The sequence below is a fragment of the Mobula birostris genome, chromosome 1 (genome assembly GCF_030028105.1).
Source record: "Mobula birostris isolate sMobBir1 chromosome 1, sMobBir1.hap1, whole genome shotgun sequence".
Classification (NCBI taxonomy): Eukaryota; Metazoa; Chordata; class Chondrichthyes; order Myliobatiformes; family Myliobatidae; genus Mobula; species Mobula birostris.
Genome location: NC_092370.1, coordinates 63,763,996 through 63,779,707, shown reverse-complemented (window position 1 = coordinate 63,779,707; position 15,712 = coordinate 63,763,996). Strand labels below are relative to the sequence as shown.

At 42.5% G+C, this 15,712-nt stretch overlaps 1 protein-coding gene across 1 annotated transcript; it reads left to right on the top strand.

The window, feature by feature from the left end:
* Positions 1 to 14,440: 14,440 nt before the first annotated feature.
* Positions 14,441 to 15,497, top strand: akap7 (A kinase (PRKA) anchor protein 7). Its single transcript, XM_072244827.1, has 2 exons — positions 14,441 to 14,495; positions 15,337 to 15,497. The coding sequence occupies exons 1-2, from the start codon at positions 14,441 to 14,443 to the stop codon at positions 15,495 to 15,497; spliced, it is 216 nt and encodes a 71-aa protein (XP_072100928.1).
* Positions 15,498 to 15,712: the final 215 nt, after the last annotated feature.

Sequence of the window (15,712 nt, the reverse complement as noted above, 5' to 3'; positions counted from 1 at the left end):
CCAAAATGTCAATTGTACTCCTTTTCATAGATGCTGCCTGCCCTGCTGAATTCCTCCAGCATTTTGTGTGTGTTGCTAAAGTAAAATTCATGTTAGTTTATGTAGAATTCTTTTTAAACAGTGTATAAATTTATTGCTAAGATACACTTGTATGCATTGACATATTAAAGCAAGAAATTATACGCTTGAAGTGAAAAGTTCTACATACATTATTTAGCTTCTTTAGCTTTTTCTGAACAACATAATTCAAAATGTCCCATGTGGTTGTATCCAGTTGATCACAGCAGCACTTTGATATGAAGTGAGTTGAAATGGCTGAAAACTGAATTCTCTGATGATGAGAATCTCAGGAGAAGTCAAGATGAGTCATCTAATTGGCAATGTTGGGTGAATATTGCTGTTAATTTACATTTTCAATAACATTTGACTAATGTAAGTATATTGTTTGTGTAAGTATTCTTTATTTGTCTAAATAATTTATTGCAGGTTATATGTAAAATACATGAATTGCATATGTCATGATGTTACCACATTATATGTATGTGCCTCACTTAAAGTAAAAATAAAGTTAGACTCATATTCCTGACTCTGTGATTTTGCTTTTTATTAGTTTTATGTTTTGGAGTTACAATACATAACAGTGGCGATAAGGAAGTTTTAAGCAAATGCAAGATGACTACCTGCCTATTGAAGCACAGCAAGACATTTGAGTTAAAAAAAAAGTGCATCATGATTGTTTTCATCAAAGCAGCAGGTTTTCTTCGCAAAAGGAAAGTTAAAAGAAAAGGCATAAAATGCACCAATTCATGGGTTCATAAACAATAGAAAACAGACAATAGGTGCAGGAGTAGGCCATTCGACTCTTTGAGTCAGCACCGCCATTCACTGTGATCATGGCTGATCATCCACAATCAGTATCCAGTTCCTGCCTTACCCCCATAACCTTTGATTCCGCTATCTTTAAGAGCTCTGTCCATCTCTTTCTTGAAAGCATCCAGAGACTTGGCCTCCACTGCCTTCTCTCTGGGTAAGAAAGTTTTTCCTCAATCCTTGAGAACACGATGATAATATACTTTTTAAAAATAAACAGAAATGGCTGGATACATCAGAAAAGTAGACATGTTTGATTACACAAGGGATAACTGGCTATTGTATATGGAACAAATTGAACAGTATTTTGAAGCAAATTAAATAGTCAATGTAAAATGAGTGCCAATTTTGCTGAGTGCATTGCATTTAAAGGCATAAGGATTGCTTTGAAGTTTGACTGCTCCAACTAAACCAGCTGAAATTAGCTTGCTGATAGTGTGGAAGTATTGCAGGAATATTTATAATCAAAACCGTTGATGATTGCAGAAAGCTTTAGGTTTCATGAGTAGAATCAAAAAGAATGGCAGTTCATTTCAGCATACATGGCTCAACTGAAGAAGTTGTCTGAGCATTGTCAGTTCAGTGATGGGCTTAATGTTGCACTGAAAGATCGTTTCATTTGTGGAATCTTACAAGAATGCATTCAAAACAGTTTCTAACTGAAGCATAGCCAGTGTAAGGGGGTTTCAACTTTTATATTACTGCGGAGGCTAATTAAAATGGCATCTTTGTTATGTTAATCTGGGGAATGTGGCTTTGTTGTGTTAAACGTTGAGAAAGTTTGCGCTAGCAGCTTGTTTTGTTTTAGAGTGTGATAAGAGAGTGCTATTAACAAAATTGAGATAGTTGTTATGGTTTTGGTGTATTTGAAGATACTGTATGCACGGGGTTTTGGGGGAGAAGGAAGGAGAGCGAGACAGAGGATGGACCAGGTGCTGTGATGTCCGCTAACGGGGTCAGACCCCGAGAGGGGCATTCAGCGAGGAGAGGAGACGGAGATGGACTCGTGTGGAGCGTCTGGTCGACCACTTTTGTTGGTCCCAGGCGGCCGGTCGAGGTGGTCTGAGGGGTCGCAGGGTGAAGAAGAAGGTCCTTAAGCTCCAACGGTTTTGTGCACAAAGAGATTGAACTTTGATAAGTGTGGCGCCTTTTATTTTCCTTTTATATTTTATTCTCTATTAATTATATAGTTCCAGTAATATCTATAAACTGTAAATCATTTAATCGTATCTGGTGTATTGTCTGTTATTTGGGCGGGGTGGGGTACCTAACACAGCATCCACACAAACGAATTATCCAGTTTGGCGGGGCCGAGACTGTTTCCCTAGACGACAGCGAGCCGAGCGACCCTGAGGGTGGGGGCTACACCTATAAAACAGCAGTTTAAATGACTGTATCAAAGGAAACAGCAGACAGGAACACAATTCAGTTGTAGTCAGGAATGAAAGTGAACATGAACAAAATTTCAATGTCTAAACAGAAACCTACCCAATCAAATAAATTGTGTTATTGTCATGCCAGGGGCTCACATACACCAGACCAATCCAAGTTTAAAAGTGAAACTTGCAGAAAATGCAACAAAATAGGACATATACAAAAAGTATTTCAAGCAAACAAAAATAAATAGACTGCACATGGAAGAGAAAAAAGTAAAACAAGTTGCAATTTCAAAAAGTGCACTAATCTGTGTGTTGTAGATGAGGAATCTGATAATGATGACAGTGACACAAGACTGTGTAACCTTAAGATTTACATGTGAAAACTAACAATGGACAAGTAATATGGCTTACACCAGAAGTGAACAGCAAACTAATTGAAATTGAATTGGACACTGGCTCAGCTGTTTCAATCCTTTTACAAAATGAGTTTGAATGGCATTTCAAAGATACTGATCTGAAGCCTGCAGATAACCAACTAAGAAATTATACTGGAGAAACAGAACTCCTGCAGCAAGGACATTTGTAACAGTGAAATACAACAACCAATAAGCTCCCTTGGGCTTGGATGTGGTAAAACAGGAGGGCCAGCATTGTGGGGTCATGAGTGGTTGAGACAACTACAACTTGATTGGAGATCCATCCACCAAGTGCATGCTGCTTCTCCTGCAATAGAGTCACCTGAAACCAATTGAGAAAATTACTAGATCGTTCCTTATACTATCTGTGATGAAGCAACATCATATGGAGGCCGAAGGAATTCTTTCCAAGGTTGAGTGGAGCCCATGGGCAACACCAGTGGTCCCAGTAGCCAAGAAGAATCAATGCTGAAAGTAGATCCATACCCTCTGCTTAGCATAGGGGACATTTTTGCAAACCTTCCTGCATGAAAACACTTCACCAAAGTGGACTTAGCTGAGGCCTACCTACTGATGGAGACGGAAGAAGAGTCCAAACTGTTTCTCACCATAATGGGCTTTATTGCTGTAATAGGCTTAGTTTTTGGAGTAGCACCTGCACTCCAGCAGTAAGCTATTCATCAGGTGATGCAAGGCTGCACAGGCGTTCAGTATATCCAAAATGACATCATTATTAATGGTAAGGATGACAAGAAACATCTTCAAAATCTCAAGACAGTGTTAAGAAGATTAGAATATTATGGGCTCAGAGCATAATGCAGCCAGTGTGAGTTCATTAAATTCAGCATCACTTACTGTGGTAAATCCATTGATGCACATGACTTTCACAAGTGTGCTGAGAAAATTCAAGCAGTGGTGGATGCCCCAAGGCCAAAGGACTTGTCACAGTTGTGGTCCTTTTTAGGATTTGTCAATTCCTATATCAGTTTCCTGTCAAACTTGGCTACTACACTCTATCCCTTAAACTCATTACTACAGATGAGGAAGAAATAGTAGTGGACAAAGCAGTGTGAGGGGGGTTTCAAAAAAGCTAAATAAAATGGTGACTTCAGAGACTGGACTCACACATTATAATCCACATCATCCGGTGAAGTTTGCTATGCACATTTCAGGATACCAACACACCCAGAAGAAAGATATCCAGAGCTGTCAGAACCACTTCTCGCAGTCCCAAAGTTAGCTCCTGCGACCACCATGGAGGAGGCCCCAGAACTTGAGATTATTTCACAACACAAGTCTCTCCTGCCATGCAGAGTGACCATACCCACCCCTACCTTGTCAGGAAAGCTGTTATCCCATAAGAGTAGGAATCCTCCATCGCAATTAAATCTTTAGAACTGAATGAGACAATTTAAAATCTACTATACTGTGGATACCTATATATTAGTTATAATATATACATGCATATAAGTTGGTATGCATTCTATATTGAATTGGAGTTTATCGCTAAGCAGAGAGGAGAGCTGTGTATTTATTATTTCTTTTTTTTGTGTGTGCCTGCGTGCGTGCGAATCTGTACGCGCCCATCTGTGCATGTGCGTCTGCGTGCGTGCGTCCGTGATGATGTCTTTTTCATGGCTTTTTACAAGGTGCGGAGCGAGAGAGGCTACGTGGCGCGCCACTCTTCACACAGAGATTTTCGCAGTATTTTTCTCTTTATTTTACGAGGTCAAGTTGCGATCTCGACACTCAGCTTGGCACGGATGGAAAGCGTACTCGGGAGCGGACCCGACTGGTTTTGAACCCGGGAACCTCTGCTCCAGGGTCCGGCGCTGATGTCATTGCGCCACCAGCCGGCCCAGTAACTTTCTAAATGTGTTGATTATCTAAGTATTCTTGTTTGTTTAAACAATTCATTACGTGTTATATGTAAAAGTACGTGAAGAGCATACGTCATCATGCCACCACATCATATATGTGTGATTCACTAAATGTAAACACAAAGCTAAGACATATTATTCCTGGTTCCTTGTTTTTCCTTTCATTTAATTTTATGTTTTGGAGTTACAAAAAATAATATGAGTCTTCCCACATCCCAAAAACCTGCACATCACCAAGTTAATTGGCAATTGTAAATTGGCCCTAGTGTAAAAGGAGGGCAGAATCTGAGGCAAGTTTATGAGAATGTAGAAGGATAAAAGAAATGATTAATGTAGAACTAGTATGAATGGGTGCTCAGTCATGTCCCTAACAATACCTTTGCCAGTTTAATTTGTCCAGTCAAAACCACGTTCAAAAGTTTGAAGTAATCTATTATTTAAATATGTATTCAACCTAGAGATTCATTTTATTGCAGGCACATGCAGGAAAATAAAGAAATACAATAGAATCCATGAAAAAGAAACATGCGTAATAAAGGCAGATTCCCACAGTGAGTCCAGAGGCTGTGGAGCCAGTTCAGTGCTGAGGAGAGGGAATCCATCCATGCTGGTCCAGAAGCCCGATGAGTTCAGGTCAACAAATATTTCTGAACCTGGAGGCGTGGGACCCAAGATTCCTGTACCTCCCACCTGATGGTAGTAATGAGAAAAAAAATCTCCCAAAATAATTGTGGTGCCCTTTTTCACAGGTCATTGATACTCATGCTTTACCTCTTAAGAGGCTGAGGGCCAAAAGACCACTCCCACCCTTATTTTTGTTCACCAGATATTTACATTTTCCACCCAGTCAATCATTCCAATGAAGCCTTGGGATTGACCTTGTCTCTCTAACTGTGCAAAGAGATATGTCAAAAGCAGCTATAGACTTACATTAAATACAAGGTGCCAAGCTGGTAAAGCTGAAATGCAGGATGACATATGTGTTAATGTGGAATAAAAAGCAATCAACAGACAAAACTAAGTGATGCCACAAACTATGGAACAGAATAAAGCTCTGCAGTCCAGCAACATCTCATTATCAGTGATGTTGGACAATTAAAGAGCTAACAGTAAGGAGAAACTGCAAAATCATCACATCCTCAGCAAAATTGAAGCACTGCATGTGAATACTGAAGACAAATTATTGCAAATGTACACAAACAAGAGAAAATTTGCAGATGCTGGAAATCCAAGCAACACACACACATACAAGCTAGAGGAACTTAGCATGCCAGGCGGTATCTGTGGAAAAGAGTAAATAGTCAACGTTTCGGGTCGAGACTCTTCATCAGGACTGGAGAAAAAAGATGAAAAATCCGAGTAAGAAGGCGAGGGAAGGGGAGGAAGAAGTACAAAGTAGTTGGTGACAGGTGAAACCGGGAAGGGGGAGTGGTGAAGTATAGAGATGGGAAGTTGATTGATGAAACGGATAAGGGACTGGAGAAGTGGGAAATCTGACAGGTGAAGACATATAGCCATGGAAGAAAGCGAAGGTGGGGTGTGGGGGGAGCACCAGAAGGAGGCGATGGGAGGCAAGAAGATAAGGTGAGAGTGGGGAAAGGGGGGATGGGGAATGGTGAAGGACGGGGGCCTTAACCGGAAGTTTGAGAAATTGATGTTCATGCCATCAGGTTGGAGGCTGTCCAGAAGGAACATAAGATGTTGCTCATCCAACATGAGTGTGGCCTCATCGCAACAGTAGTGCAAGCTATGGACTGACATGTCACAATAGGAATGGGAAGTAGAATTGAAATGTATGGCCACTGAGAGATGCTGTTTATTCTGGCGGATGGAGTGCAGGTGCTTGGTGAAGTGGTTTTACAATTTATGTTAGGTCTCACTGATTTACAGGAGCCACGCTGGGAGCACCAGATACAGCAGATGATCCCAACACACTCACAGGCAAAGTGTCACATCACCTGGAAGGACTGTTCGGGGCCTTGAATGGTAGTGACGGTAGAGGGGTAGCGGCAGGTGTGGCACTTGTTCCGCTTGCAAGGAGAAGTACATGTTCCTGATGCATGTATGTGTCTGCCTGTGAAAGCAGAAAGTTGGGGGAGGGAAAGATCTGCTTGGTGGTGGGATCCCGCTGGAGATGGCAGAGGATACGGAGAACTATATGCTGGATATGGAGACTACTGGGGTGGTAGGTGAATTCTCTCATCCAGTACATGACCTCCTCTACTGCTGTGATGAGGCGGGACTCAGTTCGGAGGTGCATCGCCTTATGTTCCATCTGGGTAGCCTCCAACCTGATGGTATGAACATCGATTTTTCGAACTTCTGGTAATGGTCCCTCCCCACCATTCCCTATTCCCGTTTTCCTTGCTCACCTTATCTCCTTACCTGCCCATTACCACCCTCTGCTGCTCCCCGCTTCCCTTTCTTCCATGGCCTTCTGTCTTCTCCTATCAGGTTCCTCCTTCTCCAGTCCTTCATCTCTTTCACCAATCAATCTCCCAGCCCTTTACTTCACCCCTCCCCCTCCCCTGGTTTCACCTGTCACCTACTACTTTGTATTTCTTCCTCCCCTCCGCTCACCTTCTTACTCTGACTTCTCATCTTTTTTCTCCAGTCCTGATGAAGGGTCTTGGCCTGAAACATCGACTGTTTATTCTTTTCCATGGGCGCTGCCCGGCCTGCTGGGTTCCTTTAGCATTTTGTGTGTGTCGTTGCAACCATATGTGGTATGTTTTGTAACTCCAAAACATAAAACTAATTAAATATATATAAATATAAAATGCCATTTGAACTTCATTTTTACTTGAAGTGAGGCATGCATGTATAATGTGGTAGCGCCATGATGTATGCAATTCACATATTACATATAATCAATAACAAATTATTTAAACATAGAGCCCAGAATTACCCATGTGATAGGGAGAACATAGGCAGGACCCAAGACCAGGTCTCTGAAGCCGTGAGGCAGCAGCTCTGCTCAGTGTGTTGCCCTGTCACCCCATATTGTAAAATTCCAAAGGCAGCTTGACAGTGAACACCCCAGGACAAAAATGTATTCATAATAAATAAGAACAATTACACTGGTCTGGGAATGGAATTGTCCAGAGTGGACAGAGATAAGAGATAGGTCAGTGTTTGAGCAGTGGCAGATACATAAACAGCTAGTTCTAATACTCAATGTAAATTTATCTCAACTAGAAAGCAGAATTCCATGAAAATGATGGACCATCCTTGGTTAATAAAGAAGTTCAAGGATACTGTTAAAGATGGCAAGCTCCAGAGACAGATCAGTGGACTGGGAATTTTTCAGGAAACAACGATGAAAGATCAAAAAGTTCCTACCAAAAGAGAACTTGATTATGAGAGAAAGTATGTATGTAATATCAAGATAAACAGTAATTTTTTTGATAGACATATAAAAAGAAAGAATGTGGCGATAGTAATAGTGGGACCTCTGGAGAATGAAATGGCTTAAATAAAGGATTGTCTACGGAACACAGTTTGTGGCCAGGATCAATATTCAATCTAATATTCAACATAATATTCAATCTAAATGATGATCTAATATTCAGTCAGCTATTTCTACGCATCCTATGCTGTGAGTTGGGGGTGAGAGAATTACTAATCAAAGATAGTGAAAAGCAGTGAGATATGGTGCTGGGTGTTGCAATATTCATAGTGAAACTGGTGATACATTTGTTAAGTGCACAAATTGATTGTACAAATGATTATACAACATAATTAGTGTTGAAGATGGGAGAAAACAGCAAGTGAAAATATGATCAACACACATCAAAGTTGCTGGTGAATGCAGCAGGCCAGGCAGCATCTTTAGGAAGAGGTACAGTCCACATTTCGGGCCGAGACCCTTCGTCAGGACTAACTGAAAGAAGAACTAGTGAGAGATTTGAAAGTGGGAGGGGGAGGGGCAGATCCAAAATGATAGGAGAAGACAGGAGGGGGAGGGATGGAGCCAAGAGCTGGACAGGTGATTGGCAAAGGGGATATGAGAGGATAATGGGACAGGAGGCTCAGGGAGAAAGAAAAGGGGGAGGGGGGAAACCCAGAGTATGGGCAAGGGGTATAGTGAGAGGGACAGAGGGAGAAAAAGGAGAGAGAGAAAAAGCATGCCTGTATATAAATAAATAACAGATGGGGTACGAGGGGGAGGTGGGGCATTAGCAGAAGTTTGAGAAGTCAATGTTCATGCCATCAGGTTGGAGGCTACCCAGACGGAATATCCAACCTGAGTGTGGCTTCATCTTTACAGTAGAGGAGACCGTGGACAGACATGTCAGAATGGGAATGGGACGTGGAATTAAAATGTGTGGCCACTGGGAGATTCTGCTTTCTCTGGCGGACAGAGCGTAGGTGTTCAGCGAAACAATCTCCCAGTCTGTGTTGGGTCTCGTCAATATATAGAAGGCCACATCGGGAGCACCGGACGCAGTATATCACCCCAGCTGACTCGCAGGTGAAGTGCCGTCTCACCTGGAAGGACTGTCTGGGACCCTGAATGGTGGTAAGGGAGGAAGTGTAAGGGCATGTGTAGCACCTGTTCCGCTTACAAATGTGTTTTGCTGAACACCTACGCTCTGTCTGCCAGAGAAAGCAGGATCTCCCAGTGGCCGCACATTTTAATTCCACGTCCCATTCCCATTCTGATATGTCTATCCATGGCCTCCTCTACTGTAAAGATGAAGCCACACTCAGGTTGGAGGAACAACACCTTATATTCCGTCTGGGTAGCCTCCAACCTGATGGCATGAACATTCACTTCTCAAACTTCTGCTAATGCCCCACCTCCCCCTCATACCCCATTGGTTATTTATTTATATACACACATTCTTTTTCTCTCTCTCCTTTTTCTCCCTCTGTCCCTCTCACTATACCCCTTGCCCATCCTCTGGGTTTTTCCTCCCCTCCCCCTTTTCTTTCTCCCTGGGCCTCCTGTCTCATGATCCTCTCATATCCCTTTTGCCAATCAACTGTCCAGCTCTTGGCTCCATCCCTCCCCCTCCTGTCTTCTCCTATCATTTTGGATCTCCCCCTCCCCCTCCCACTTTCAAATCGCTTACTAGTTCTTCTTTCAGTTAGTCCTGAAGAAGGGTCTCGGCCCGAAACGTCAACTGTGCCTCTTCCTAGAGATGCTGCCTGGCCTGCTGTGTTCACCAGCAACTTTGATGTGTGTTGCTTGAATTTCCAGCATCTGCAGATTTCCTCGTGTTTGCGGAGTGAAAATATGATAGTATGGTCTCGGCCTGAAATGTCAATTGTTTACTCTTTTCCATAGACGCTGCCCGGCCTGCTGAGTTCCTCCTGCATTTTGTGTGTGTTTCCATGATCTATATTTTATTTCATGGTTTCAATTCTGACGCAGTGGTTGCTCCCCTGAGGCAGAGGGTATGGCCTCCTGCTCCACACTGGAAGTTAGAGCTAAGATACTTAGAGGTATAGTTCTGTCACTCTTAGGATTGTCCTTAAGGATTCTCTCATTCTAGGGTCTGAATTTCATATTGAGGTGCAAGGTGTCTGTGTTCGTCACCAGTCACAGAAGCTTCACAGAGTAAAGTGCAAATCCAGTGACAATGGGATCGAAGGGACTGGAAACCAGGCTGTGCTGCATTTTAATGCTCATCCATCATGGTCACGGCTGCCAAATGTGCACCCTCGCTTTCTGTCTGTCTATAACACACACACACACACACACACACACACACACACACACACACACACGCACACACGTGCACTCACTCACACACGGATACACACCTGCACAGGCATACACAGGCAGACACATACACACATCAGGGACATGTACTGGCATGTGGCTAGGATCATTACGAGGCTGAGGGGCCAGTGAATGGGTGACAAATGAAGAGGAATGTAATGGGCAAGAGCAGCTGTACTCTAGTCATTATATCAACCATGATATCCCATATCTTCTCAAAACATACAAAATAAATGGTCAGTATTGAAGCTTTAATTACATTGCATTCTTTCTTGTAGTATGAGGTGACCCATACCTTATGAAACAGAAGAGGTGAGCTGACCTAAAAGTTGTCTTTTTTCCTTCTGGTGGACACAGATGCACATTATCATAGCAAATGGCAATTAGGGAAGAAATGTCATCCAAAGCCTCTTCATTATATACTGTATCTTCTTTTTTGAGAAAGGATCTAGTGCTTTCCTGGCATTTTTGACAAGTAAAATCTAACCCTAACCCTAACCCTACTTTTCACAAGTAAAATCGATCATGACCGGCATTTTGATGACAAACTCTGTCATCTTCATCAACAAATATGCTTGGTGGTAACCATGAGACCATAAGACAAAGGAGCAGAAGTCGGCCATTCAGCCCATCGAGTCTGCTCCGCCATTTTATCATGAGCTGATCCATTCTCCCATTTAGTCCCACTCCCCCGCCTTCTCACCATAACCTTTGATGCCCTGGCTACTCAGATACCTATCAATCTCTGCCTTAAATACACCCAATGACTTGGCCTCCACTGCCACCCATGGCAACAAATTCCATAGATTCACCACCTTTTGGCTAAAAAAATTTCTTTACATCTCTGTTCTGAATGGGCGCCCTTCAAGTCATGCCCTCTCGAACTAGACTCCCCCATCATGGGAAACAACTTTGCCACATCCACTTTGTCCATGCCATTCAACATTCGAAATGTTTCTATGAGGTCCTCCCTCATTCTTCTAAACTCCAAGGAATACAGTCCAAGAGTGGACAAACGTTCCTCATATGTGAAACCCTCTCATTCCTGGAATCATTCTAGTGAATCTTCTCTGTACTCTCTCCAGCGTCAGCACATCCTTTCTTAAATAAGGAGACCAAAACTGCCCACAGTACTCCAAGTGAGGACTTACCAGTGCCTTATGGAGCCTCAACCTCACATCCCTGCTCCTATACTGTATTCCTTTAGAAATGAATGCCAATATTACATTCGTCTTCTCCACCACCAACTCAACCTGGATGTTAACCTTAAGGGTATCTTGCACGAGGACTCCCAAGTCCCAATGCATCTCAGAAATTTGAATTCTCTTCCCATTTAAAAAATAGTCTGCCCATTTATTTCTTCTGCCAAAGACCCTGTAGTCCTGTAGTCCATCCTTCCTGATTGGTTAGTCCACATCCAAATAGGTTTCCATTGTTCCATCTTGTGTACAATGGAATTCCAGTTCTTATTTAGAGTGAGACCTTCATCTTTGCTAGAATTTTTTTTCTCTAGTTTTATTTTAATGACTTCCTTCACCAGACGTTTCAAATGTAATTGGCGCGGCACAGTAGTTTTGTGCAGTTGAGGTCAATCCTATGGCCATTGTGAATGCAATGATCTGCCACCGCCAATTTCTCCAGGTAATAGAAACAAAATTACCTCCTGAGTTCCTTGGTGGGAGTTTCCACTGTCTGGCCGATATATGTTGCTCTGCATTCAGAGGGAATCCTGTAAGGGCCAGCCGACCTGAGTCCCAGGTCACTTTTAACCCACATCAGCTGTGATTTGAGAGTCCATATAGTTTGTGGATGGTATCAATCTGGTACTTCTTCAGGATCTGGTGATCTTTCCAGAAACCTTGGAAATATAGGGAAGACAGGCAAAAGCAACAGGTTCCTCTTTGTTGTTAGAGTTCCTGGTTTTTCTGTTGCTCCTTTTAAGAGCCCGATATATTTCCTTCACCTTGTAGCCATTCTGTCGGAATGTTGTAAGCAATCATCTTATTTCCTTGGGAAGCCTCTCTGGGGCCAAAATAGTTTTTGTAGAAACAACTATTCTACATAAGGAACACACATCAAAGTTGCTGGTGAACGCAGCAGGCCAGGCAGCATCTGTAGGAAGAGGTGCAGTCGACGTTTCAGGCCGAGACCCTTCGTTCCTCTCTGCCTGAAACGTCGACTGCATCTCTTCCTACAGATGCTGCCTGGCCTGCTGCGTTCACCAGCAACTTTGATGTGTGTTGCTTGAATTTCCAGCATCTGCAGAATTCCTGTTGTTTGCGTTTAAATTCTACATAAGGAGGCATGTGGTGGCTGTTACTGTTGAGATACAAGTCCACGTGAGTGGGTTTCCGATAGATGCCATGTCCAAGTCTACTGTCCAACTTCCATTGTATTAGAAAGTCCAGGAACTGCAGACTACCATTTCTCTCCATCTCCATTGTAAACTGAGGACTTATATTGAGATGATGGAAAAACCAGGAAACCTAATGAGGAGGAACCAGTCGCTACCGCCTCTCTTTCCTATATTTCCAGTGTCTGGATGGGTTGCCAGGATCCTGAAAAAATACCAGATTAGTACCATCCACAAACTCATAAGGAAGCACAAATCACAGTTTAGGTAGGTCAAAGATAACCTGGGATTTGGGTTACCCGGTGAAATCGGCGTTAGCAGAACACTGCATTTGCAATGGCCATAAGATTGACATCATTGGCAATAAACACTATGCCACGCCAATGGCTTTTGGCACTACCTGGTAAAGGAAGACATTGAAATAAAACTAGAGGAAAAGTATTTCAACGAAAACAAAGGTCTTGCTCTAAGTAAGAACTGGAATTCGATTGTAAGCAAGATGGGAGAGTAGAAACCTGATTGGATGAGTACTAACCAATCAGGAGGGATGGACTACAGGAGTGTAAATATCACCAGACAAGACATGCCCAAACATCATCCTTGATGAGGATAGCAGAGTTTGTCATTGAAACGTCAATTTAATTGATACCTGTTCTTGACTGGAAGCCCAAAAAGAGTTTATTTATCTTCTTTTTTATTTCTAACTTCCACCACTCCCACATACTTTGCAAATCAAACTTAATTTACTCAGCTCCTGCTCTCACCTCATTAAAAATTAATCATTGCCCTTCCTTTGTAATATAATTAGAAATGTGATAAGCTCTCTGTAATTCAAGAAAGGATAAACTTTCCTGAGGATAAACCATCACTCAGTCTATTGTAAACATGAGAAAGTCTGCAGATGCTGGAAATCTAAGCACCACGAACAAAATGTTGGAGGAACTCAGCATGCCAAGTAGCATCTATGGAAAAGAGAAAACAGTCATGTTTCAGGCTGAAATCCTTCATCAGGACTGGAAAAAAATGGAGAGGTCAGAACAAGAAGGTGGAAGGAGTGGAGGAAGAAGTACAAGGTAGCAGGTGATAGGTGAAACTGGGAGAGGGGGAAGGGTGAAGTAAAGAGCTGATTGGTGAAAGAGATAAAGGGCTAAAGAAGAGAGAATCTGATAGGAGAAGATAGAAAACCGTGGAAGAAAGGGAAAGGGGTGATGATGTGCAAGTAAGGAGATAAGATGACAGAAGGAAACAAGAATGGGGAATGGTGAAGGGGGGGTGGGTGCAATTCTGGAAGTTCGAGAAACTGTTTGGAGGATATCCAAATTGAGTACAAGGTGCTGTCCTCCAACCTGAGTGCACCCTCATCGTGGCAGTAGAGGAGGCCATGGACTGACATGCTAAAATGGGAATGGAAAGTGCAATTGAAATGGGTGGCCTCTGGGAAATCACGCTTTTTATGGTAGGAGGAGTGAAGGTTGTCCCAATCTATGTTGGGTCTCACTGATAAACAGGAGGCCGTACCGGGAGCACCGGATACAGTAGATGACCCCAATAGACTCACAGGTGAAGTGCTGCCTCACCTGGGAGGACTGTTTTGGGCCCTGAATGGTAGCGAGGGAGGAGGTGTAGGGGCAGATGTGACACTTGTTCTGCTTGCAAGGATAAGTGCCTGGAGGGAGATCGGGGGGGGGGGGGTGCTGGGGGAGGAGGGAGTGCGAGTGGACAAGGGAGTGCATAGAGAGTGATCCCTGCAGAAAGCAGAAAGTAGAGGTGAGGGAGGGAAAGATGTACCTGGTGGTGGGATCCTGTTGGAGATGGCGGAAGTTATGGAGAACTATGTACTGTATGCGGAGGCTTGTGGGGTGCTAGGTGAGGTCAAGCGGAACCCTATCCCTGGTGTGCTGGTGGGAGGATGTGGTGAGGGTAGATGTGTGCAAAATGAAAGAGATGGGGGTGAGGCCAGCATTGGTGATGGAGGAAGGAAAATCCTTTCTTTGAAGAAGAAGGACACTCTCCATAGTAACTTGCCCCGATTGAGTTTATTTATTTGATCTTATTACAACGTCTAATTTGTGTCAGAGTTTTATGTTATTTCAAATAGCTTAACTTTAACACTAAGTAGTTCAACCATACTCATATTATCATTTTAAACAATTTTCTCTCGAATATTTATATGCTAAACAAACAGGTATGTACAGTAGAAGGCAGGCAGGAAGATATGACTTTGCAGGCCTTTTTCAATGATTTTGCCTCTTCTGATGAGCAGGTAATGTAATTATAACTAAAGATCAATTAAAGCCAGAAGTTAATTTACTTCAGCCCGATGTTGGTAACAGTTTTAAGTTAGTCATATATCTGATCCCCACTCCACTTTCTCTTGCTTGTTAGCATTCTTCCTGACAGTCAATGGGAAATGGAAATAGGAGTTTTTATTATTTCACACTGTGGTGAAAATGTAGTATTAAAAATAAGGGATATTGTTCTTGTAACATGACATGGATGAGTTCTATTATGAAATGCTCACTTAAATTTCTTCCATTATAATCACTGAAATAGAAACTGAGATATGTAAATTGTGAGAATAAGAATAAGGATAAAGCAGAAAGAATAAACACGAATGGGGAATGTATGCAGGATAGAAAGCTATTGGCATGTTATAGATAGCTAAAGTTGACTAATTAATTTACTGAAGGTTGTGCTTTCCCAGCAGGTGATAAGCCTGAGAATGAATCACAGGAAGAGGAACTGCAGATTACCAGTAAGAAGATCGTGGAAAAAGCTGTTCTGCAGGCTGTGCAGCAGTATACCCAAGAGAAAAAACAAAAGAAAAAGCCAGAAGCAAAAAAGAGTTCACAATCTGCAATCATCTAAATGTACTAAATGATAGGAAAGGAAGAACTCTAGGATTGAACTGTGACTGAAACCTGATAAAATGTGGAACACCTTTACTCAATACACACCTTGTGGTCAGCTCTGTATTTGTGTATCAAGATGTAGATATTAGCCTCGGCCATGCAGACAGAATGAAGGGACTACGCCTGTTGCAGACATTGAGAAAAGTTGTCCATTGAGATTTAAAGGGAAGC